This window comes from Nelumbo lutea, chromosome 3 (assembly GCF_056320005.1).
Source record: "Nelumbo lutea isolate HS-2025 chromosome 3, American lotus-T2T, whole genome shotgun sequence".
Lineage (NCBI taxonomy): Eukaryota > Viridiplantae > Streptophyta > Magnoliopsida > Proteales > Nelumbonaceae > Nelumbo > Nelumbo lutea.
In genome coordinates, this window is record NC_142686.1 from 8290637 (window position 1) to 8316045 (window position 25409).

The 25409-nt window shown below is 36.6% G+C and overlaps 1 protein-coding gene and 2 long non-coding RNA genes across 4 annotated transcripts; 1 reads left to right on the top strand and 2 right to left on the bottom strand.

The window, feature by feature from the left end:
* Window positions 1–1068: 1068 nt before the first annotated feature.
* On the bottom strand, window positions 1069–2080 carry LOC148862728 (uncharacterized). The gene is made up of 2 exons (XR_016110741.1): window positions 1917–2080; window positions 1069–1830 (listed from the first exon to the last, which is right to left on the bottom strand). It is a non-coding gene; the product is annotated as an uncharacterized LOC148862728 (long non-coding RNA).
* A 1770-nt stretch (window positions 2081–3850) lies between these two features.
* LOC148862729 (uncharacterized) lies at window positions 3851–4641 on the top strand. The gene is made up of 2 exons (XR_016110280.1): window positions 3851–4052; window positions 4175–4641. It is a non-coding gene; the product is annotated as an uncharacterized LOC148862729 (long non-coding RNA).
* Window positions 4642–5968: 1327 nt separating this feature from the next.
* LOC148862730 (pescadillo-like protein) lies at window positions 5969–24457 on the bottom strand. Of its 2 annotated transcripts, XM_088977092.1 has the most exons (14): window positions 24166–24322; window positions 23956–24041; window positions 23468–23716; window positions 23241–23366; window positions 22944–23028; window positions 22713–22823; window positions 22068–22161; window positions 21581–21870; window positions 15690–15797; window positions 9751–9872; window positions 8553–8772; window positions 7750–7974; window positions 6648–6762; window positions 5969–6217 (listed from the first exon to the last, which is right to left on the bottom strand). In XM_088977092.1, the coding sequence occupies exons 1-13, from the start codon at window positions 24187–24189 to the stop codon at window positions 6685–6687; spliced, it is 1818 nt and encodes a 605-aa protein (XP_088833218.1). In that variant the 5' UTR covers window positions 24190–24322; the 3' UTR covers window positions 5969–6217; window positions 6648–6684. The 2 variants fall into 2 exon arrangements, with proteins under 2 accessions (XP_088833218.1, XP_088833217.1); XM_088977091.1 differs by lacking the exon at window positions 5969–6217 and having other exon boundaries at window positions 6400–6762; window positions 24166–24457.
* Between the last annotated feature and the right edge of the window lie 952 nt (window positions 24458–25409).

Genomic DNA, 25409 nt, shown 5'->3' on the forward strand with positions numbered 1-25409 from the left:
ATAATTTTCTATTGTTTAAATACAAATCAAACCTAATTTAGGCTGCATTTGGCATTACTTATTTTAAGGACTAATCTCCTTTTTGCAGTTAAAATACCCTATATGAATACTGAGTTTTGACAAGGAGATAAGTCCTTATCCCTAAAATAAAATAAAAAAAAATGCCAAATATAGCCTAATTTGTCACCTAAATCTAATTAAAAACTCAACCTAAGTTAGGTCGCCTTGCAATAGCACAATTCTTATACTTCCTGCACTAACAAACAGAAGGAGAATGTTGTTTTTTGCGATTAGCTCAAGTGAAGCATATAGAAGCCAACGAGGCTTCAAGTGGTGGCCTGCAGCCCTGCACAAGCAGAAGAATTCTTCTTCCTCTTTTACTTCCACCATGAATTGTTCTCTCACCCTAGATTTGAAGCTGAAATTTCTTTTTTTTTTTTTCTTGTAATAGGAGCTAGAGACAATAATAGAATTTTCGTTGTTTTAAAATATGTTTATTTAATTTTAGAATCTTTATCATCTCTATTGTGATTTCATATTAGCATGTTTTTGAAGTTGATCATAGTGATAATTCATGTGTTAAGGATTGAATCGAATATAGCAACATCCAAATTTAATTCGTTTATATTTTGAATATTATCCCTTGATTCATATTGGATTTGGATCAAATGCGGGTTTCAATTGAAGCATTAATAAAATAAACTTAAAATAATCAAAATATTGTATTGTTGATAAAAATGAACTAAAACCCTGATATTGTATATCATGAACAAAACGAATTGAAAATAATAACTTTGATGGCATTCTAACGCATGACTCTTTAATTATCTTTAGTAAATGTATCAAATTCTTTTGTGGGTTTGGATTCGGATTCTAACTGGATCCAAATAATTCTAATAGGATTGATCATAGATCATTTTCCGTAGAGAACCTTACATGCGGAATAGATAGTCAGACCCCATACTCGTATTCTACATGACAAGAGTCACTACTACATAACCCAGGTGCATACGCACATAGAAAACCTACTTCCAAATTCATCAAACCCTGAAAATTGAAATCATGTAATAATAAAAAGAAAAACTGCTCTTTCTTCAATTGACGTCTCATAAATTCATAATCAGACAAACCAGAAAGTAATCAAACGAAGGAAGTAAAAAAAAATCAAAGGAGTGCGAAATTTCTATAGTTGGAAACGAAATCGAAGGCAGACTGAACAGAAAACCAAAAACAAATTACATCAAATAGAAAATGAAAATCCATATATTGCTTATAAGTTGATCATGTAGAAAGGCATTAAAAGTAAACAATGTTTTATTTCTGCAGCTTCAGATGAGGTGGAGGTGGGCTCGGAACATTCATGGACTTCATGCGATTGGGAACGGGAGGTGGAGGAGCATAACGATCGCCTCTCCTGCGAGGAAACCAAGCACCTGCCCTCACCACCAAAAATCGTCTGTTCACATCTCCATCGTCCACTCTAATTTTCTTCTCCACACTCATCAGTTTCTTCATCGCCTGATGACCGTGTAAATCACTGGAACTGGTTTGCCAAGTAGTGAAGGCGGAGACTCCGTGCGTCTTCGCCTGCAAAGCACAAACTAAGAACACAAGGATAGCTATCGCCAGAAGCCTCATTTTCTGTGTGTCAGATCAGAAAGATGGGATCGATGGATCATGGGAAGGAAGAAGAGGGATGAAAATCAGTTCTACGTCATATCACCTGCCTTTATATTTAATTATTCGCATTGAGCAAAGTCAAGGAGAATTTCGATTTCCTTTCAATAATCAAAGAGTACTGGATAACCAGTCTTCCGTCTTCCATGAAACCTACCGGAGTGAAATTAAACATAATTGACAATAGTTTCTGCATTTAGTAATATTATAATTAATACAAGTTTAATTTTCTCACCTACCTTCCAGTGTGGGGGCTCCATCGATCGCCAGCTAGATGAATGAACACAAGTCTCTATTTACACAGTCGGTCCATAACTATTCATCCATTAATTAATAGAGTAGGTCACATCCTTAGTTGTCAAGGAATAAAAAAATCGATATGATTAATGAACTCTGAATCTCTGATCGATGTACCAGGCCGGCAGCAGTTATAGGTTTTGGACAACGAGTGTCCTGTGCGGGTAAGACATCCATAGTGGTGTAACCCTACGTGCTGATCGGGTCCATGCATCCACCTGAAAGATCATGTTCCACGTGTCAAAGTTTGGATGACGTGGCAAATTTGATAGGGGCCTTCTTTTTTTCTAACAGCATATTCAGAAAAAGGGTGACCCTATCTCTCTTAACTCATGGTTTTTACCCCCCTTTTTTCCCGTAATCAAACTAGTTAGAGGTTTTTAAGGCCATCAACCATCATATATACGATATCCCCCAAACATAGCCCGATTCAGTTTGCGTTAAAATGCGATTGCCGATTGACTGATTGCTGAATGCATTAGGTTTTTGCGTTCATTTTACCACTACTCTTATCTCGAATAAATGCGTGTCCCTGTGTTAGCTGTGTTGAAAGATAGGTTGCAATGAATTAATTGTCTTTGGACTTCTCTAAGGCCCCATTTGGTTGGCGGGAGTGGGGGTTTGAAATTGGAATCAGAATGAATTATTTCAATTTCAACCTTTTGGTTGAATGGAATCAGAATTCTATTTTCATTCCTATTGAAATTGGAATGATATTCTTCCATTTGAGGGAGAATGATTATTTCCTATTTCTTTTTTAGGAATAAAATTTGATTTCTGTTGATTTTAATTTTTATTCTCATTCCTATCTGAACCAAATAGATTATGAGAATAAATCATTATGATTCTAATTTAAACTGCAAACCAAACAGACTCTAAGAAAATTATATCGGTGGTATGGACCTGGGCCTAAAACCATTTGAACCACCAATTTTCATAGACCTAACCCGGCCTCTACTGATGTGCTTAAACAGGCTATCGACCCAGGCGCAAGGTCAAACTTTGGGCCACCCAGGTCCAATCCCGAGTTTTGTATTCTTAGCCGAGTCCTCTTAAAACATGGGCTGAATCAATTAGGACCAAACAATGATCTGGAGTCTACCAACTTTTTGTATATCCAGCTCTACCAAGTATAAGGCAGTCTTTGAATCATTGATAGCTCTGGTTCGCGTCAAAGCATTAAATCGTCAATGACAAGTTAAAGCCCCCACGTGGCAAATGCCAGACCTATAACCGAGTGTCTGAAGAGCCCCATCCGTAGATCAACAGTCCCGATCAAATGGTGCATTAGATATTGTGGTGTGTATAGTAAGATGCTAGTGTGAAATGTAAGAGGGCAAAACCACAAAATAATAGAATAAGGTAGTTGAATGTCTTTAGACAGAATTTCGCCGCCTCTGGATCAAATTGGGCTCAACAGGGCAGATAACCCACACTCACACCTACGTCGGACCCAAATTGATATACGTGTGTGATAAAGAATTCATATAATCAGGAAGCCCACTTAATTAAGTAAAACCTTCATCTCATGCGTAGGAATCCAACTCTCCACTTAATAAACGGGCATGTCATAATCTTCCCATCTACTTCTCTCCTTGCTTACCAAATCCCAGATAAACAAAACACTCTGATAGGACTTACTATTCTATGTCGTCTAGATCTCATTAAGTTCCATCAGCTCAACTGATTGACCTTCGTAATCAGTTGATCCATATCCATGCCAAAAGCGGAGGTCTGACATTTGGGTTACCAAACTGTGTCCCTTTCTAAACCTTACTATTTATTCCAATCCAACGGTTGTTAGGCGAGACCCCTCTCTACTATATATATATATATATATATATATATATATATATATAATGGAATCTATTCTGTTGGACCTTCTTTAGCAGTAACTTGCGTAGCATGCATTCAAGCTGCTTTCTCGATCGAGCTGCTCTCGCGTCGTCTACAGCTGGTTGAGATGGGGGTGGGCGTGCTTAAGCTTCCCGCAAAGCTATGCGCAGCTGTGCTACTGCTGGCCATATTCCTTCCTCGACACAGTCTTTCAGCGAACGCTACCTTGCTTCCTTCTTCTGGTATTCTTCTCTCCTTAACGTACGTGGTTTAAATAAACTTGATCTTACTTCCATGGATCGATCGATCTAAACATGCTGCTTCTGGGTTTAACGTTTTAGCTGTTGTGGTTTGTTCTTGGAAGGTGATGAAAATAGTTCAGAAACGTTTTCCGATTGTCATGGTAGCTCAAGAAAGGTGAACCCAGGCAAGAAACATCCTGAATTTGAATGTAGAAGCAGTCAGGTGGTGGAATATCATGGCAACAGAGAAACGCCACTTCGCAGTCTAAGATCAACATGGTATCCCGGGCCACCACCACCGATTCGAAATCAGATAAAGACATTCGGTTATGTGTCACCTCCTTCTGGACCCATGCATTGAAGAGCCAAGTTAGTTGCATTAATCTTCCGTTACGTGCATGCACTTGTGCATACATATTTGGTAATCAAGGAATTAAGTTGGTCCCAGCAGGTAATTAAACGGATCAATCGAGCTCGGTTTCTGTAAACAGTTTCTCATTTGATGAATTTCTCTATCATTTTGTGACCCAAGCATTGCATCGTGTCTTTAAATTAATTAATGGTTGAGGAATCCAGTAATTTGGGCTAACTTATGAATTTCTAGTTAACACTTTAATATGATATATCAATTTTTAACTTGGGTAAATTGATATTAGGCTCATAATACAAATATATATGAAATAATACAATATAGAAGGTTTTGCATATTTGTACTTGTATACACAAAATTATCCTCCAAAAGAATATATTCTTCATCTTCTTCTTCTTAGAACAGTGGTTAGCAGAGTCCCAAACCCACCACCAATTCACCTTTTCTCCGAGATGCCCCAATGCCATCTTAAAGTCATCCCTCATAAAAACAACTCTCATGAATAATAACAAATAAGTACGAAAAATATTTGTAATATATGATAGGATGTGTGTGCGAGGCGCGAGAAGCAGATCTAGTCTCCAGAATCATAATCAATACTTCATTGACTCGATACTTAACCATCTTGGATGTACGGAGCAAGTCCCCTCAATATGGGTGGCGTATGGAAGAGACCAAGCTGTCAGTGGCTTGCCAAGTAATCCTCATCTACCAGCATATGGTAGAGGCTAATTTATCAGTTCTCTAAATGTATTTGGTTGTTTATGATGATAAGGGTAGTTTGGTAGTTTTACTACCCACTGTATCATCCGTTAATGGTATTGGTCTAAATTGGCAGTAAATGACACTAACGTGTTTTAAAGTTTGGTTATGTGAGCTTAGCTCGCCTAAAAACTGTGGTGTGAGCTCGATTTTAACTAGAAACCAGATATCGAATTCAGTTTAATTCAAAAACTCCTAAGTTTGAGCTCAGCTCAGCTGAAACTCAATTGTGAGCAATAAAAATTTATACATATTAATGTTTTATGCGCATAAAAAATAATAATTATGAAAACTAGTAATTATTATATATATAGAAAATAAAAAATATCATATAATATTTTTATTATGTATATATTATTTTTTTGTGTAAAAGCTTGATTAAGCTAACGAGCCAACCTATGTTAGGCTCAAACTCAACTTGATTAGCAAATGAGCCAATATAATAGACTCGAATTTGGCTTGAAGCACAATTTAGACCGAACCGAATCAAGCTTTTTATGAACCAAGCTCAAATAACTCATTATCTGACACCTAATTACATGGTAATAATATGCAATTTATCCTTTTAATTTCCTCATAACCCATTGGTCACAAATCTTAAGTAGTTAATGTGACGTAAATACTTCGACTTCATATACGGCCTTGGCTGGTTGTTGGGGCCTGGAGGAGCATCGAGTACAAAGGTGTAAAACGTGAGAATTTTCCCGAATCAATTGAACATCGATGCTCTTCAGAACCTCGTCAAAGGCTCCTAGTGAAACCTCAAGGCTATAAGGGCACCCACTTCTACGAACAGTTACTTCATTGAATCCCTTAAATCCTCCTTTTTCCAAGTCAAAATGAATTTCAACACCTGCATATTCATTTGACACATGGCAAGTTTTAGCGCAATTTAAATAATAGTAAGTCCCCGATTCTTGTCTGAAGCCTCCGGAGATCGATCAATACAGTTCCCAGAGAACCTAGATTGAGCTCATACTCAGTACAGATAGCAAAACGAAGAGAATTTTTTCCGTTGTCGTGATGCGATCAACTGCGAGAAGAATTAGGGTTCGATTAGGTTATATCAAATTTCAGCAACAAATTATCATACACCCAAAATGATGAATCATGTTACAACCGATCCCACCGTTTCATGGCAATTTACGAGACTTGGGAGTGAACAAAAAGGGTAGACTAGCACCGATTACATCATGAGCTCTTAACAAGACAGAATTTATTTAAAAAAAAAAAAAATAGTTGATTAGAAGGATCTTAACTCTCGAGTCTCAACACATCTAAAACAGCAGGTGTATGTATGTACATGCTACATAGTAGACCAATAACATACCTCATTGGTATACATTAACAAAATTTTAGCCAATCAAAAAAATTGGCGTTTTTCAAATTAAAGTTTTGACAAATAATTTAATTATGGAGAAACAAAATTTAGTGGTCTTTTTTTGAGTAAACAAGACTTGGACCTTAAAATAACATTAACACTCGGCAACAGCTTTTGGTTCAGGCGGATCCCTGGGCAGCTTTGGCCTTCCTTTCCTTCAACTTGTTAACATTCTCCCGTTTGCGTTCTTTGTTTATCTGAAATAGAAGAAAAATTCGGCCATTACTTCAATAGTGCTACGTGTGTCACAAAAAACATCATTTCTTTTCAGAAAATCGCAATGGTGGTAATTTGCCCATGGCATAAAAAGTTTAGCATATTGCACAAAAAAAATAAATAAACAAATAAATGGATAGAAATGGCATGTTTACTATAAAATGCCCATACTTCCCTTGACCTCCCGTCCAGGCCATGGAAATTAAATCAGAATATTTATCATCTTATTGTTTTATTTTTTGGTATACACGTGCATGGAAAAGGCACTTCCACTAGTGACAGTAAAATTTATACCATTGCATTAACCATTTAGGGGGTGTTCTTTTTTCGGATTTTGGGAGGGGGGAAAGTTGGTCAATGGGATTTTGGTTATCCCATGTTCATTTTTCAAACTTATGTGGGGACCAAGAAAGTTTATTTTCCTGGTACCCATCTCCTAGGTGGGTAAATAACTTTCCCACCTAGGGGAAAGTTGACAACACTTGAATGGGACAAAACAGCCCCTTTTAATAATAGATTTTTATGGCTAAAATGGTCATTGCCTTATTTACATGAGAAATAAAAGAACATGGGTAAATGCACTTACCCGGGTAAATGTTTCCCAGGAAAAACTTACCCAGGTAACTGTATTTGCCTGGGTAAGTAACTTACTGAAAAGCGAACAGGGCCTTAAACATTATCCATTACCCATGTTGATCATGGCTACTGTGCGGCTCTTTGGAGCGATGGACTGCATACAGATTTACCTTTGGCATTTTTGCACAAGCATGTACCATCGATCTAGGATCAATTCCTGCCCTTACTAACCTTACCCTAACTCTATCAAGTTTGCTTAGCTAAAACAAAGTGATGATACTTTTTTTTTCTTTTTATCTGATGAAAGATAAGGATGTGATGGAGTTTGCAATTTGATAGAAATTTCTCCTCGTTAAAAGAAAGTTGATTGCTGGGGAAAAAAATAAACTTACTTGCATCGCTTCATAAAGCTTCCTCTTCTTCCGTGACATCACAACCATGGACATGCTACTGCTGCTATCCTTGGCAATTTGATCTGGATCTGGAAGAGACTCTTCCCTACCCTCGGTATCATTAACAGCACTCTCTGTAATGTCATTTGAAACAGAGGAAGAATAAGGAACCCCTTGAAGTTCCATTTTCAATTCGTCGTGGTACTGCTTCTCAAGCATTGCCATCTGCAAACACCACCTAGAATTAGAACTTAAACCAACTGCTGAAGTCTATTAATTCTGCTTTACCCAAAACAAAAACCAACAAGCAAAGAGAAGAATAAAATCTTATCAAGAAGCTAAAAAGTCCACGTTGGTCTATGTTGAGAGATGAACTGGCTCTATCACTGTTCCTATCTTGTTCTGATAGTCTGTGATGTACGACAAACATCCAGTTATAATTGTCTCACTGTAGTGTTACACATTATTATTATTATTATTATTATTATTATTATTATTATTATTATTAAAAGAAGAAAATACGGTCTTTAACCTATTCTCACAATTTCTCCCAGATAGAACTCTCCCCACTGTATCATTGCTTCTCCATTTCTCACCCCTTCTCTAATAGTATACCCATTAAAACTATTATCTAGAATTAAATAACCATAAAAGGAGAAAAAAAAAAGGAAGCGTGAGAAATAGATTAAGATTCACTCTTTTATTTTAATTTCTAAACCAACAAATTGAAACAAAACCAAGAGACAACCAAGTTCAATTAGCCACCAAAAACTTCACCCAAGTAAAGAAAAAGGTGCACATACCTTCCGCTTCTTTTCAGCTGCTTCATTAGCTTCAGCACGACTTATGACACCTTCAAGTAATAGATTCTGAGGATCATCAAGATCTCGTTTATCTACACCAGGCATTGGAAGGAGTTCTTTTCTTGCAGCAGCTTGTAAGCGTTTAATTGTTTCTGCATACTCAGGAATATAGCCTTCAGCCTCATTATCAACAAATGGTGACAAGTGTGGTGGAGGAACCCTGTGAAATCAGCAAATGACATTATGGAATACAGTCAATCACCTTTGTTATCCATCAAGATTCAAGATTTCAATATATCGGGTGTATCATTACATCAGTGACTCATTGATATGCCCTTTTAAGGCATTTCCAAAAACTAGTATTTTTAAATTGTTAATTAAATGCCATTAAAAAAGGTCCCTGTGAAAATCTCAACCAATACATATGTTTGTATTAAAACATGTGTTTGATAGTATTAAAACAACCAATACTTTGAACCTTGTTATCCATTAACAAGGGGTAACATAAAATGATCATGTGTTAATTTCTGCATATACTTTTCATTAACAGGAACGAAGAAGAGGAATTTATGAAGTGAAGCCAGTATACATTATTGGTACTTGTAACGTAACTTATTAAAAGGTAATCTAGTATTAGATACTTTTTGTTGAACACCACATCTCAGAGGGCAACTGACTGAATGTAGGCTTATATTATGACATAACATTGCGAACATTTAGCCAACTTTATCTCTAAAACCACTCATTTAGAAAGGACTTGTTCACTCTTTTGTAAAATTCAACTTTACTAGGAAAAATATTAGAAGTTGGGAAAAAAACTACAACAACAAAAGAAACCAAATCTAAATTACTTTTCCCAACCTGAGACATAGCATATGTTGTAGAAAACCCTGGATAAAGATCTTCAACAGTCCCAGCACTGCCATAGTCAACAGCATTCAAGGATATAGGTACATAGAAAATAAATCATCTTTTACATCAACCGCTTCAATGAAACCCAAGAAGCTACTTCATAAAGTTGCAAAAAAGTACTACATGTTCCCTAAAGAAGAAAATTATGTTTCAAAGTCCCTCACATATCAAATATATTAGAACTTCCTTTTCTATCAAATGAAGCTTACCAGCACACCAACTAGTACAGAAATAAAACTAATTAACTGAAAGGAAACTGTTGAATTTCTTATTTTTCTATATATACCTTCCCACTAAATAACCATCTACTGGTAAAATAATCCGAGCATTTGCACAATCATAGACCCATTGTGGCTGGACATATTCTCTGGAGAGGAACTTATGACCCTGAGTTGGCCTATCAACAATCTGCACAAATAAAAGTAGCAAGTCAAAAGAAAGATCCTTGATATGTGTCAGCAATTAGTAACAAGGTTCGAAGTATCACCACAATGCGCACAATAAGGGGCATATCATATCATATTCTTTAGGTCTGATAATGCAAAAGAATACTTTGAGAAAAACCTAGCCTCTTATCTCACTGGTTTTGGGGTCATCCACCAAAGCTCTTGTGTTCGTACTCCAAAACAAAATGGAGTAGCTAAGAGGAAGAATTGTCCCATAGTTGAAGTTCCAAGAAGCATTTTGTTTGCCTCACATGTTCCTACAAAGTTCTGGGGGGATGTTGTTCTCACTGCAAAATACCTAATCAATCGTATGCCATCCAAAGTTTTGGGCTTTAAGTCTCATTTTAATCTTCTTTATCCAGATAAAGACCTTTTTCCCTTCCCCTTCGTGTCTTTGGTTGTACTTGTTATGTACACATTTCTAGTACCCAGAAACATAAATTTGAACCAAAGGCCCATAAGTCCGATTTTCTTGGTTATGCCTCTACACAAAAAGATTATTGTTGTTTTGATCCTAGTAGTGGAACTCATTATGTCTCAATGGATGTCACTTTTGTCGAGCCCACTCCTTTCTATGGTTCATCTCAAGGGAGCATCATTCTCATTGGGAGCATTTATCATAGTTGTTTGCACTCCCCCTTCCTCTTCCTGTTGGGTCTTCTTCTGTTGAGTCCAGGGAGGAACAATCATCTTTGGGTCCCTTCATTATTCTTGTTCCTCCTCCATTGCCTCCTCGTCGTCTTTCTACTCACGGGTGGTACCAACGGAAAAAGACCAAGATTGAGCAGCTTGTTTCCTCTACATTACATGAGCATCCTACACTTCTAGTTACTAAAGAGACAAGTACTAAGGTCACACCCTTGCAACCTCCCTTCTCAGAACCTTGATGTCCCAATTGCCACAAGGAAAGGTAAACAAAAGTGTATTGCACATTGCATTTCTAAACATCTTTCCTATGGCCTTCTTTCTCCTTCATATTAATCCTTTCTTTCCTCTGGTGCTTCTAACCCTATACCCAGGTCTGTATTAGAAGCAATCCCTATTCCAGAATGGAGGGATGCTATGAGAACCGAGATAGAGGCTCTGCATAAGAACGACACATGGGAATTGGTTGATTTGCCTGAAGGGAAGGAGCCAGTGGGTTGTAAATGGGTGTACACCATCAAATATCATGTTAATGGCTCTATTGAGAGATACAAAGCTCGATTGGCTGCAAAAGGCTACACACACCCTTATGGAATTGACTACCTAGAGACTTTTGCTCCTATTACGAAGATGACCTCTGTGAGGGACTTACTATCTTTGGAAACTCATTCAGATTAGCCCCTCTATTATCGATTAAATGTAAAAAATGCCTTGTTGAATGAAGAATTACATGAGGTTTATTGTCTCTCCCTCCAAGGGTGTATGGCTTAGACATGGAAGATAAGGTGTGCAAACTAAAGCCTCTCTATGGGCTCAAACAGTCACCTAGAGCCTAGTTTGAAAGGTTTAGGGCTGCTCTTATTAAATTTGGTTACACACAAACTCAACCTGATCATATCCTCTTTGTGAAGAGGAAAGGTTCCTTGGTGGTATATCATAGCTTTTTTATCGATAGTATATATGTGGATGACATTGTAGTGACTAGCACAAATTTGACAAGGATTGATGACCTTAAATCCTTCCTTCACAGAGAGTTTGAGATCAAAAATCTAGGGGAATTGAGGTATTTCCTAGGTATTGAAGTGGCTCGGTCTAAAGATGGAATCTTTATTTTCTCAACATAAGTATGTGCTAGACTTGCTCACTGAAACAAGTAAAATGGGTGCAAGACCAGTGGCTACACCTATTGATGAGTCACAAACTTTCTACCTCTAATGGAGAACTATTGGAGGATAAGAGTGTTTCAAAGGTTATTAGGGAAACTGCTATATCTTTGTATGGCTCGTCCTAACATTGCATATATTGTTAGCTACATTAGTCAATTCATGGTAAAATGGGTGCAAGACCAGTGGCTACACCTATTGATGAGTCACAAACTTTCTACCTCTAATGGAGAACTATTGGAGGATAAGAGTGTTTCAAAGGTTATTAGGGAAACTGCTATATCTTTGTATGGATCGTCCTAATATTGCATATATTGTTAGCTACATTAATCAATTCATGCATGCTCCCAAAGACACATATAGCAGTAGCAGAGAGGATTTTCTATTACTTGAAGAGCACTCCAGGGAAGGGTATTCTTTTTGCTAAACATGGTCATATGAAACTAGAGGTCTATACAGATGTTGATTGGGCAGGCAACATTAATGATAGGAGGTCAACTTCGGGATAATGTAGTATGGTGGCATGCATTATTGTTTCTTGGAGAAGCAAGAAACAATCTGTGATTGCTAAATCTTCAGCTGAGGCAGAGTACAAAACTATGGTTCATGGAGTTTCTGAGTTACTTTGGCTTCCACCCCTGATGGAGGAATTAAGTGTTGAGCATGACACACCTCTAATGTTGTATTGTGATAATCAAACTACCATCAACATTGCCCATAATCCTATGCAACACGATAGAACTAAACACATTAAAGTTGATAGGCATTTCATCAAAGAAAGAGTGACTTCTGGAGAAGTTTGTTTGCCTTTCATTGCATATAAAGAACAGTTAGCTAACATTCTTACCAAAGGAGTCTCCAAGGCCAAGCTACAACATGATACAGGCAAGTTGGGCATGATTGACATCTATTCTCAGCTTGAGGGGGAGTCTCCAACTTTTTTATTTTGTTTAATTAGCTGGTCGCCCAAATAAGGGCCTACTTGTAATAAATTAGTGATTAATTCTTAATGAAAAGATTAGGGGAAGGAGGTGTTGTACAAACAAGACTTCTTCTTCTTCTTCTTCTTTGGGACTTTTTCTTCTCTTTCTGTTTTTTTCCTTTAGTGCTAAAACAGGGTCTCCACCCTAGAGTATTATAATTGACCTTTCAGCACTAACTTTGTTTTAGTGTATTCATATAGTTTGGAATTTGTTAGTAACAAGGACTTGTTTGCTAACCCATCAGGCTCAATAAAGTAGTTGTTTACACTACCATATGAATGACATTTGCTTATATACTTCAATTTACTACCACATGAATGAATCAACACTACTAGTCTAATTAGGTAAGATTGTCAGAATGGGTATAAACTATAAATGTACCTTTGATGATATTTATTGTTTTCCAAAATACATCAACTAGGTGATACCTAGTCCTAGGTGGATGCCTAGGCAATTAGGTGCTCCCCATTCAAAAATTGATACTAATAGTACGATATGCACTTGGTTGTCAAGGCACCAAGGGGCCCTAGATGTTTAATAGGTAGTAAATTTCTACATGGTACCATGAAATACTTTTGGGAAAATCAATGATACTGGAAAGGCATGGTACCATAAGAGCTTTGACCAATCATGGCACCCCCCTGTGAATTTTGATGAGTACCACTTGATTGGTCACCTCTTTTATGATACCGGTTGATTGGCTGTAAATTTTTACAGTACCATGTCTTTCCCATATCAAAGTCAAACCCAATATAAACTAAAATGTTCTCCCTTAGTGGGTTTATATACTAGTTAATTTTTATTATTTTCTTGTTTGTCAAGGTTCAATCAGCATACATGTTGTATGTTGTCTCGAACCCTCAAAGACTTCAACACATTCCTAAGACAGAAAAAGGGGATTAGCCCCCATATTTTCTGAATTTTCTTTTCTTTCTTCTTTTTCTTCTCATGAATATGTTGATTTTCTATAATTCAATGAGGTTTGTACTTTTTATGAAAATTATAGATAATTATTAATGAAAGATGGTTGCCAGATGCTATGAAACCTAGGGAACTACCATATGATTCATGATTTTATTTATGAAAAAAAGCATTGCCTAGACTACGAGGCAACAAGGCGCTCCCTATCACCTAGCCTTGCCATGGTGCCTTCAAAATTATGACAGAGATAGTAAATTGTATTGTATGATCCAGTATCTCTGAGATTCTAATGCTTGCTTACTCAAAATCAGTCCATGAATCAATCTTATGGTGTCCATTTATAAACAAATTCAATCCTTTTCTAGTACCCCCACAAAAAATTAAAAGAAATCATACCTATTATCTATGCTTTAATAGAATGAAAAATAAAAAATAAAGCAACCAAACAGGTGAACTCAAAAAATAAAATAAAATAAAAGCATGAAGAAACAAAATATGTAATATGTAAGACTGTAAGGCAAATAAGGATGCTCAATAGCATCCAATGTGCAAATACATCCTCCAGCTCTACCATATATGAAATAATAAAAGCATCAAAGAAAGAAATTGCAATCCAAAAAGTACAAGCCATGCACCAATGCTATCAAGACTCAGACTGGATACAAGTGTTTTTGGTCATTGAATCACAAGTCAAATGGCCCAACCAATTGATTCACCCAAAGAAATTGAAAAAAATTAAAAAATAAATAAATAAACAAATAGTTCCAGCCTATTTTAATGTTATTTTATATCAAAAACATTGATCAAATCAATATGTCTAAGAACCATGCAGTGTAAAAACATTTTGACTATCGATTTATGGTTCTGATGGTCCTACCATCCAGTCCAGTCTATCATTAGAACCTGTCTTGAAGACATAAAATATCTAAACAACATGTTTTCTGACTAGTAAAAATCATAGTTGTCAGGGGGCCTAGGCGACGCCTTGGGGACAAGGCGCCATTGGAGGCTCCCCTCGCCAGTCGCCAAGTAGTTTTGTGCACTATGTTATAAAATAGGCATTATTAAACTAGAATACTCATTTTATGTGTTTATGTACTAATTTCTTTTTATTATTTTCTTATTTTTTAGGGTTTAATCAACACAAACATTACTAACTGCTGTATTGAACCCATGATTCAAAGTACCGACACACCTCTGTGTATCAGTACTTATAGCAATACTCCCCCTATTTTTATTTCTTTGGTTTTCAATTTCATTTTTAAATAAATATATAGATATATATATGGTATAAATATATACTTCTCTTATGAAAATTATGTTTAATTATTAAGGAAAGATGGTTATGGAACCAAGGAAACTACCCTAGGATATATGGTTTACTTAAAAAAAATCGCCTAGGCGACCCCCCCGGTGCCTAGCCTCGCCTTGGCGCCTTAAAAAATATGGTATAAATGACAAGATTATACAACGGATGATAGATGTCACCCTATAAATAAAAGTAATTACTGTGACTAGACATAGTTTGAAGGCCAATGTTACATTTCTTGAAGATAGTCGATAACAATAAATGGTTAGACAGAACTAATACAAATAATCAAGGGCAAAGATCCATTATCCAAAGATACTGAGGTTCATCCTTGACACTTCCAACATATATGAGTTAACTGGGGCCTATCAACTGCCAAGTTTGCAACTGGACAGCCCTGCATAAAGACTTCACAAGAGTGGTAATCAACTTTATTATTATGCATAAAGGAACAGAACAGAAATAGCTTAAGTTATTTTCCACAGTTAACATCAAGAAATAGAAAAAGGTCACAAAAAAAGCATGGAACAAAATGATGATCTAAAACCCCATAGGAAATTTGAAACAAAAATAAAGCAATACTACAAAATTATTAGATTTGCATTTGCACTCAACAAAAAAGGCATTGAAAGAATAATATGGATTACTGCATTAGCTAAATCAATTAGTTAATAAGAAGTGTTTTTTCATATCGACATATGTGGCTTCCATATTTGTATATAAACAAAAATGTGTGTATGGAGGCACAAAGAACACACCTGATGAGTAATTCCCTCATCAGCTTCTTTAAATGGAGCCCCATCTCCGTCCCAAGAAACCGTACCTCCAAAAGCTGGAATAACAAACAGCAGTGACTCTCTTGGAACCTAGACATAAATAAGACAGGATATCAAAACCGACAGTTAGGATAAGCAGAATAATTGTATAATGAAAAAGAAATTATTAAAATTGCATGCATCATATACCAAGCATGCAAAAAGACAAGAAAGTAGTGCTTGCAAGTGTGTTATCAACATGCTAAAAACATGACACAGCACTATCATGAGTGTTCTCAGTGTTTCCACCATTAAAATATTGATTGTTCAACAATCAATGATAGAATTTTCAAGGTCTAATAATGCATTGCTGCAGATTTCACTCCCTTCAGTAAATGAAACCCATTGTTTCTGGATTTGTGTTATAAATTTCCCTTTGTTGAAGAGGTTACAGATGAATATCAGAACAAAGAAACAAAGCTGCAAGCGTCCTACTATTGAATAAGATATAGGTGACTATCCAATTAAGGAGAAAAACAAAGAATATAAGCAGATGGATATAAAGAAAGAGAATAAACACATCAAACAGTATATCATTCCTTTCCCAACTTAGAGAAGCTGCAAGTTCATCCCCAGATTAAGTAATCCCCAAACAAGACTTTCCCTTATAGCCCCTGCTTTTGCTAAGGTGTCAGCCAAAACATTTGCATTCCTAAGCACCCACTTGGATGAGCTATTCAACTACTGCCCAGGATTAGTGTCTGTCTCACTAAGATCCTGAAACTCCATGGGATTTCCCTGTTTCCCTCATCCAAGAGATTACTATTTGGCAATTCCCTACAACAAAATCTTAGTCTACCCCGGCCTAGTTATCAAATTTAAGCCTTGATTCAGTGCCAGCAGCACTGCCCTTAAAGAGTTACCTTGCCAAAGTGGGCCTGAGAAACTAAGGAGAATATTACCATTGGTCTCCTTAAATTCCTGATGCTCTTGGATTACCAAGTCTACACCCATCAAAATTGAATTTTAGCATATCCCAATCAGATGTTCTCCAGTCCCAAGTCCTCTGTTGATTTCTGACTTGGCCAAAATTTGCCAGCCTCTAAGTAGGTCATCCATTGTTGTGACCCCTTTAAATTGCTCACTCACCAAAGACCAATGTGCAATTCTAACCATTATGAGATCTATCAATGGGCTGATCCCAAGTGTTTTATCTTCACAGATTCTCACATTTCTCTACCCCCACAATCCCCATTAAACTGAAATGCTCGTTTCTGACTAGAACCTTTCAAGTCTTGCCATAAATCCATCACAACATCCTCATTTCATCTAAGTATTTTTTTTACATGTTTCTTGATTGCCCAAGCACTCGGTAAATATATAACAAAGCTGATCTTATAATTGTAATATAGAATTTACCTTTTAGCCTCATTCATATATGCTAGACACTCAGTGACAGCACAAATAGTTGCAGCTCTCCAGTTCAACCTCTTGCCTTAACTCTATAGGCAACACCCTCTTTAATTTCTCTTCATGTGGAAGATTGATCCAAGGTACCAGAAGTCCAAAAGTGGTTAGCTTGAGGTATCTTCTAATCATCAGTCTTAATTGCAGTTCGACTCTTACGTTTTTTTACTAACACTGCAAAACATGTATTTTGTCTTACAACTTATCTTGAAACTTTCTGGTTCTAAAGCATTACCCCATTGTAATATCTTTGCATTCAACCCACCTTTAGTCTTGTCAACCAGTGCTATATTATCAGCAAACAAAAACCAAGTAATGTCTAGTTAGGTCATTCTTTACACAAAAGATACAAAGTGCTGACCCTTGGTGTCAACCCATTGTGATTGGAAATTTCAACTACACAAGAAATGGGGAAAAAAACAACTCAATAGCAAATTATAGAGCATGCACCACTATATGTTAGCATGCATTATAAAAAATATACATGTATCAGCACACAATAAATTTACATGATAAATAAATGCGCTTTTTAGCGGAAGGGATCCCTTTTCCCAGTGCTATATGAGAGGGTGGTATTTAGAGGTTTAGAGTACAAAGGAAAAGGAAAATGGTGCACATTTGCAATTTGCTGCCAACATTAATATTGGGTAAATACCATGATGTGGAGAGTATTAAAAAATTAAGATAATTCTAAAAATAGTGAATAGAGTGGTGGTGGGAGAATCAACCACTCTGAATACAGAGGTGATTAGATGTCCAAGTATTTTAAATTGTGAAATAGATGATAGCCCCTTACGTATTTAAGTCTCCTCTTAGGATGAAACGTAAAAGATACTTCTTTTGCTGGACATCATGGGGGAACACTTCTATAAGAAATGAGTCCAGCATTTATCAGGGCACGCTGCATACGTGCACCGTTCGCACAAAAGGACGTGTCACGTGTCCTTAGCTTCGTGTGCCCAGTTAAAGCGTGCATGTAAGAGGAAACGACATCTCCTATCAACGTCATTAGTTTCTATTTGAAAACCTGTTCACTCTCACTCTTTGCCGCCTCGCACCGAACCCTGTTCACTCTCATTCTCTCCCTCTCCAATCGGCAGCAACCAACAATCATCATTGGCGATTATTAACACTGGCAACCGGAGGAAAAGTTCAAGTATTGATTTTTTTTCATTTTTTCTTCCCCAAATAGTGCATCAGGTATTGCATTTCCTTCCTTTTGTTTTCCCCAAAACCTAATCGTAATTTCATCTTCTCTACGCGGCAACCGACAACCGGCGACAATCAAGTATTGCACTTCCTTCCTTTTGTTTTCATGGCAAAGATGCATTGTTTGGGGAAGAAAAAATGAAAAAAAAATAATAATAATCAATACCTGAGCTTTTCCTCCAATCACCCGTTTTGACAATTACCAATAATGGTTGTTAATCACCACTGGTTGGAGAGGGAGAGTGAACAAGGTTTGGTGTGAGGCAGCAAACAATGAGAGTGAACAGGTTTTCAAATAGTCTTAGCGGCAATCACACACGTTTTAAGCGGGCACACAAAGATAAGGACATGTGGCGCGTCCTCCTTTTGCGCGAATGGTGCACATATGCAACGTGCCTTGATAGAAGCAGTGATTTCAAAGGCGTGCCTAGGTGCATAGGCAAGGCGCATTTTAGGGTAGGCGTCTCACCCAGATCCTAGGCACAACCCTTTCAAAAGGTGTGTGCCCGGTGCACCCTGCGCCTTAGCCCAGGTGTGCCATTTGAAAACTTGACGCTTTTTTGCTTTTGTGTCTAGCTTTGAGAACCCCCTATTTGGTAACGTTGTTCATTCATTCATTCTAATAAATATCTTCTTAAAAAGCAATTAAAACTATAAAATCAGTAATTTTTGTGCGAACTCTAAGAATTTAAGACCTAACATGGAGTTGATTGAGCTTGCTTCGAGGAGCGTGGCACAAAGGCGACTCATATATGTTTTACATCACACTAGCTACTTGAAGTAATGCAATTGAGAAAAAAAAAAAAAGAAAAAAGAGATAGTAGTTTTATATGCTTGAAAACATTTCATATGTTTGATTTTATTATTAAATTCTCATTTGAATATGCTTTACATGTTATGTTCATGTATTTTAATTTTAGATAATAGGTTTTCTAAAAGATTTATTTTAAATTTTAAGTTTATATTTTTATTAATACTTTTTTTTGCATTTTTTAATTGTTTTGACATTTTTTATTTTTTGAGCCTTGCGGAAAAAGGCGCACGCCTCACCCTATGCCTTGCGCTTTTAAAACATAGGATAGAATCCAGACTGGCTACAAGGAAAAGAATTATATATCCTTAGGCCCAATTTAGGAAGAGCACAAATACAAATACGTATAGTGCAAAACCTTGAATACAGTATTTCTAAGCCTTGTATTTCCTTAAGTGAGCCTAGAGATGCAAAACAGGCCATGTTGGGCTAACACGGCATGGCCCGCACGCGGGCCGTTCCTCCCTCCCATGTGATATTTTAGGGGGTCAGCCCGGCATGACACACGTCTGGGCTGGTCCATGGGCAAAGCCTTAGGCTAGGCCAGGGTGTGGACCAGGCCAAAGCTATTTATTTAAAAAATATGAAAATAAACCTTAAAATTTTTATTTTATATTAAAGCAGTTGTTTATATATACAATAATTAAATAAAATAGTATAAAATAGTATAATAAAATTGAAAACAATTGTTTATTTTATTAATATATTATATACTATATATTATTATATAATTATAGTTTATATAATATACTATATATTACATATATTATATATAAATATATAAAATATATAAATATATTATATGATATATAAATATATCATATAATATGTAAATATATAAACATATATGGGCCATGCTAGGTCGTGCCACAGGCCAAGCCAGACTAGCCCACGGACCTGAAACCCCAAGTCCGGCACGACCCATACAATCGTGTCATGCTTGGCCCAGCCCATGAACCATCGTGTCATGTCAGGCCGAGCCGGCTCAAAATCGTGTTAGGTCGCGGGCAGCACGACCCAATTTAAACCTCTATGCAAGCCTTAGGAGGTTAGATAAATCCATCTTTACTAACCGGGTAACTTACTTTCTCATTATCAAGTCTCCAATGGTAGTGATGAAGGGAATTGACATTTATTTTTCATTGAAAATTTCTCTCAAAATTCAAGAGATTAAAAAAAGCCATCTTTTGACCCGAGGCTACGCATGTAGAAGAAAAATGGGGGTGTTCTTAAACTAAGAGGGTACTAAGGATAAAAATTCAACATTGTTAGGATGATCTCGCTAGAGATTTCCATTAAGATCCAATACCTTTGGCACTAAAACATAAAAGGCAAATACAGCATCAAAACAATTGGGAATCAGGATCTGCAAGAAGAATAACCTTGCAGTGCCATCGAAGCTATTCCTTCCTGAGGCACATTAAGGTATAATAATAGCATCTACTCACTATCAAATTTTGGAAAGACAATAAGGTGGGGGTGATAAACCTTTTTATCTCACCTTTCCTAGACTCTACTCTGTTTCTCCACAAGAACATACATATTGCAGAGCTGGTTTCCATTTTCAAACTGATATTGAACTTGAGAGGCCAGTTTTAATAGACAGCTAAGGTACCATGAGAACACAAATGTGACGAGTCCTCTATAGAGTGGAGAAAATTCCGATCACTTGTTGCACTTTTCCTCATTCACTACAAAGTATATAACCATTTTCTTCATTGACCCCTGATGAGAATTATATAGGGCCTCTTTCCCACTTAATTGAATCCCATGCTTGAAGAGTGGAGACAGTACCAATCACCTACTTCTCTCACTCGTTCACCAAAAGGTAGGAACAATTTCCCTTCCAGATTTACTCCTTAGATCCCCCCAATTGATAATGTTGAACCTCTTTTCTACATAAATGAATCCCTTACATACAAAATAGGAAACCAATGTGGAATTCTATAAGAAAAGTTGTTTGTGCCTCTATGGAGAATTTGGTGTCAAAAGAATACCAAAATCTTAAAAATAAGGGAAAAAATACACATTTTCACATGGCAAGATTTTGAGAATGACATGTTGGTTGATGACAAGAGATAAGTTTGAAGGGCAGATGGCAGCCAGCTTTGCCCCTACTAAGCAACAAGAATTATGGTTAGGACAACTCCAAATACAAGATGGATAAAGCTGAATCTTGATGGATGCTTTGTAGGCAGCCAGGACCATTAGAAATAGGAGGAATCAAGAACCTGGATGCACTACTTGCTCAAGGAATAAATTGTAAAGAAATGGTGAGGTCAGCTTTGTGCTCATATTTTAGTCATCTTCATTCCACAGAAAATGAAATGAAAGGGTTCTCTTTTCTATATATTAACAAAAAACCTTATTGTTGTTGCTGATCAAAAGGACAAACAGATATACTCACCTCTCGACTTAAAAAGAACTTCATGTTTTTGAAGAGAGTCTTACACTCTCTCCTTTCCACATCTTCATCATCATCACCATCAGCAGCATCCTCGATCAGATGCATCAATGTGCCTGGTTCATTGGTAGGAAGCTGATGTTGCAGCTGAGCAAGTCTCAGTTCAGACTCATCAGTCTGCATCTCCTTTCTCTTGCTATCTGCTTGCTCTGATCCAGATGAAGTGACCATTTGAGATTCCCCAATAGTTGCTTTAGAATTGGCAGCAAAAAATCTAGACAAAGCATATAGATCTGCAGAATAATTCATAGATAAATTTTTCATGAGAATCCATTAAAAATAAAATACTATGGCCTACAGTTTATGGTTATCCAAAAGAACTTTAACAAATTTACATAAACAAACTATAAGTGAATATTATAACAAATATACAGTGGATGCAGGGGGGAAACATGATGAGACTAGACTAACTGAACCATGCAACGAATACCTGCCGCTAATGCTTCCAATCGAGGATCAAGAATGGGTGGATACTTCACATTTATGGAATTATAAAGTTTGAAGTTGACAAAAGCAAGGAGAGTCTGCAAAACATACAGCCAAAGACATGAATATCCAAATATAATGGGTAAAATGTGATCATGGAACCATGCAATGTGTATTTAGAAAATTAACCCAACCTACAGGCAGTTACAAGCATAAAAATAAAAAATAAAAAATAAAAAAAGCATGAAATTCAATGGACATAGTGGCATATAGATACCAGAATTTTTAAATCCATTAAGTATTTTTCTACTTCAACTAACAAGCAACTGAATGAGATTGATTACAAGCAAACAGGATTGGATGATGCCGACGACGATGATGATGATGGTGAATTAACAAGCAACTGAAGGGACATTGTTATGCCCATAGCAACAGCCTCACCAGCTTAAGCCACATTACTTTACTCAAGCACAAATAATGTACTGCAACTGCTTTTAGCCTCTAAAAGAATAACAATGGCACAACATAATGAAGTAGATTTGGCTAAATATATTAAGTAAATCCGGGCATGAAAGCAACTAGCATGCAGGGGGGAGACAAATTACAAATGACAAATGTAAAACAAGTGGCCTTGAATATGAAGAATAACCTCATAGAACTCCAAAAAGGTTAGCATGACATTGAAGTCAACATCATCTGTTAAAACTTGCTGCAGAGCATGTGGAGTTAACCATGTGATCTTTTGCCCTTCAACCTCAGCCTGTATGAGTCAAAATCATCAAATGACAATCGTGATGACATCTACTCAAACTGGTACTCCCAACACCTTTAAATGTATTATGTTCCTAAATTGTAAAAAAAAATGGCACGCCCAATTTACCTGATAATATATGCCTTTAACAGATATGAAAGTCTTCCGTAGGCTGTGTGTTCGAGAAATATATGCTTGCCATTCGTGGCTCAACCTAATTAGAAAAAAAAAAAAAAAAGGAGCAAAAGAGATCATAAAAATTCGCAAACAAATCAAAAAGAGAGGTCATCGAACAAACCCAGTCTGAAAATAGTAATGTATGGCTTAAATAGACAATAAATTTGCACACACAATATCCAGAAAATTAGTTTGAAACTACCCCACTAAATACAATTCTCAATCGAAGCTAAAAAAAATGAAGTAGACCTTCGGCAATTGTGAATACGCTTAACCGGAATTTGTTCCTTCTCAATAGCAGGTAATGCTGCAAATAGGTGCACCATCGTAAGGCAATCATCCAAATCCCTGAGCGCGTCAATGAATTTCGGGTACCTGAGTCACAGCATACAACCCACAACAGGAAGGACATGAGTTGCCAAATACGGCATGTTAAGGACACAAGCATAAACCTATCGAGGGTAAAGGACACAAACCTTTCTCGTATAAGCCTATCGAGGGTATAAGAAGGCTTACGCGTCAACAATCGATCAGCGAGGTCCTTGTTCTTCTTTGCCAGAGCCTTCTTTACCTTCTTGTCGTAGGCCCTGATATCTCTGAACTTCTCGAGTAATGGTTCGTGTACGAGAAACATAATGTCCTTCATATGATAATATGTCTTGTGGTTTCCTTCAACCTTCTTCTTCGGCTCTCGTGGGAAAATACCCTTGAGAATGCATAGTCTCCTGCAATATTTTCCCAAATATTAGCAAATAATCATATGAAATAGCAAGGGAATTTCTTAAGAAATCTTATAAGTTTTAAATTTTCAGAATAAACGTATATAAACCCTTCGCAGAAGTGCTAGAATCGAGTAAGGCATTGCTAGTAGAAACCCAAACTGCTTAAACCCCTAAAACCCTAAACCCTCTAGTTACAAAGACACCCCTTCGCCATGAAATAATAAGTTAACAAAACGAGATACCTGAAAACAGGTAGAGTGACTTGCAGGTATTTAAGAGCTTTGGATCGGGTGATGTATTTCGCGGCATTTCCTTCCTTTTTCTTTCCCTGAAATCCATAGAACAATACAGTGAGAGGTTTATCTAAGAAGTTAATATGTCCGAGACCTTCAAACTTGCAGGACGAAACATATGCTCTCTAGATTAAATTAAAAGATAGAAAAGATAGTTACAGGAGGTCTGTAATGCTTCGGCATCTTGGAGAGAGAGCGCTCCAACGGAGCAAAGGCTCGCAACTCAGCGGAGAGGGAAAGAGAGTCTAAGCAATGTTTCTCCGCCTGTTATATACATAGGGCAAAGTGGTGCATCACTTATCGTAAATTTTCTTCATCCTTGGTTGTCCTTTTTGGCTGTTACATTTTCACTTATGTCCTTTTTGGCTGCATCACTTGTCGTAAATTTCTTCATCCTTGGCTGTTACATTTTCTAACAAGTATTATTTCGTATTGTGAAGGAGTCATGATTGATTAGATTAAGGCTCAGGCGTCTTTTGTTTTCTCTTGACTTTTATCTTTTACCATTTTTTGCGAGAACCACATCAATAAATATCTATTTACGTTTGGAAAATAAGACTGAAAAAAAATGATTATCATGAGAATAACATTTAATTGAGAAGTTTAGACTTTGGCCTTATTTTTAAATGTTTATTCAATAGGACCAGCTACAAAAGGCATAGCCAATATTTTACATTAGGGCAGTCGTTGTGTACGAGTTTTTGGGGTGATTTGGTCCTTGTAAACCAAATGTCTATGAAAGAGACCAAAATGGGCTCATCCATGATATATTAATTGTACCGAACATCACCTTGATCTATTCCCATGAGTTGGTCAATAAGGGTCTGAAAACAGTATGACATTTTCATCATCAATTGTCCTCTTTGAACAGAAGAATTGGTTAGGCGAGAGTTTACTCCTACGGGCCCTCTTAATTTATATATAGGTGTTTCTAGTTGTTTTAATATTTTTCTTACCATTTATTATAATCATCATTATTATCATCACCATCATCATCATAATAATAATATATTTTAGAATGTAAAATACAAACCATTCCCTTAGGCTATGTTTGGTTTGAAGGAAAATGTAGGGAAATGAAAGGTAAGATTAGGTTTCCTTACATTTCCCTTCATTTCCCTATTTTTTCTTTTAAATCAAACACAGCCTTAATGTTTGATTGAGTTGCAAATTACAAAGTTGTTTTAATAATATGTCAATTAAGATAAATTTTAGTAAATACATGAAATTATAAGCGGTGTTTAAATAAAATGATCTATTTTCAACTCCTTGTTGTTAAACCAATAATGGAATGTGTTAAATTACCAAAATACCCTACTAAATTTTTTCTATTTTCTTTTTTTTGCCATTTTTCCTTCAAACCTATTTAACCTATTGTTTCCCTTTCTTCTCTTATTTTCCCC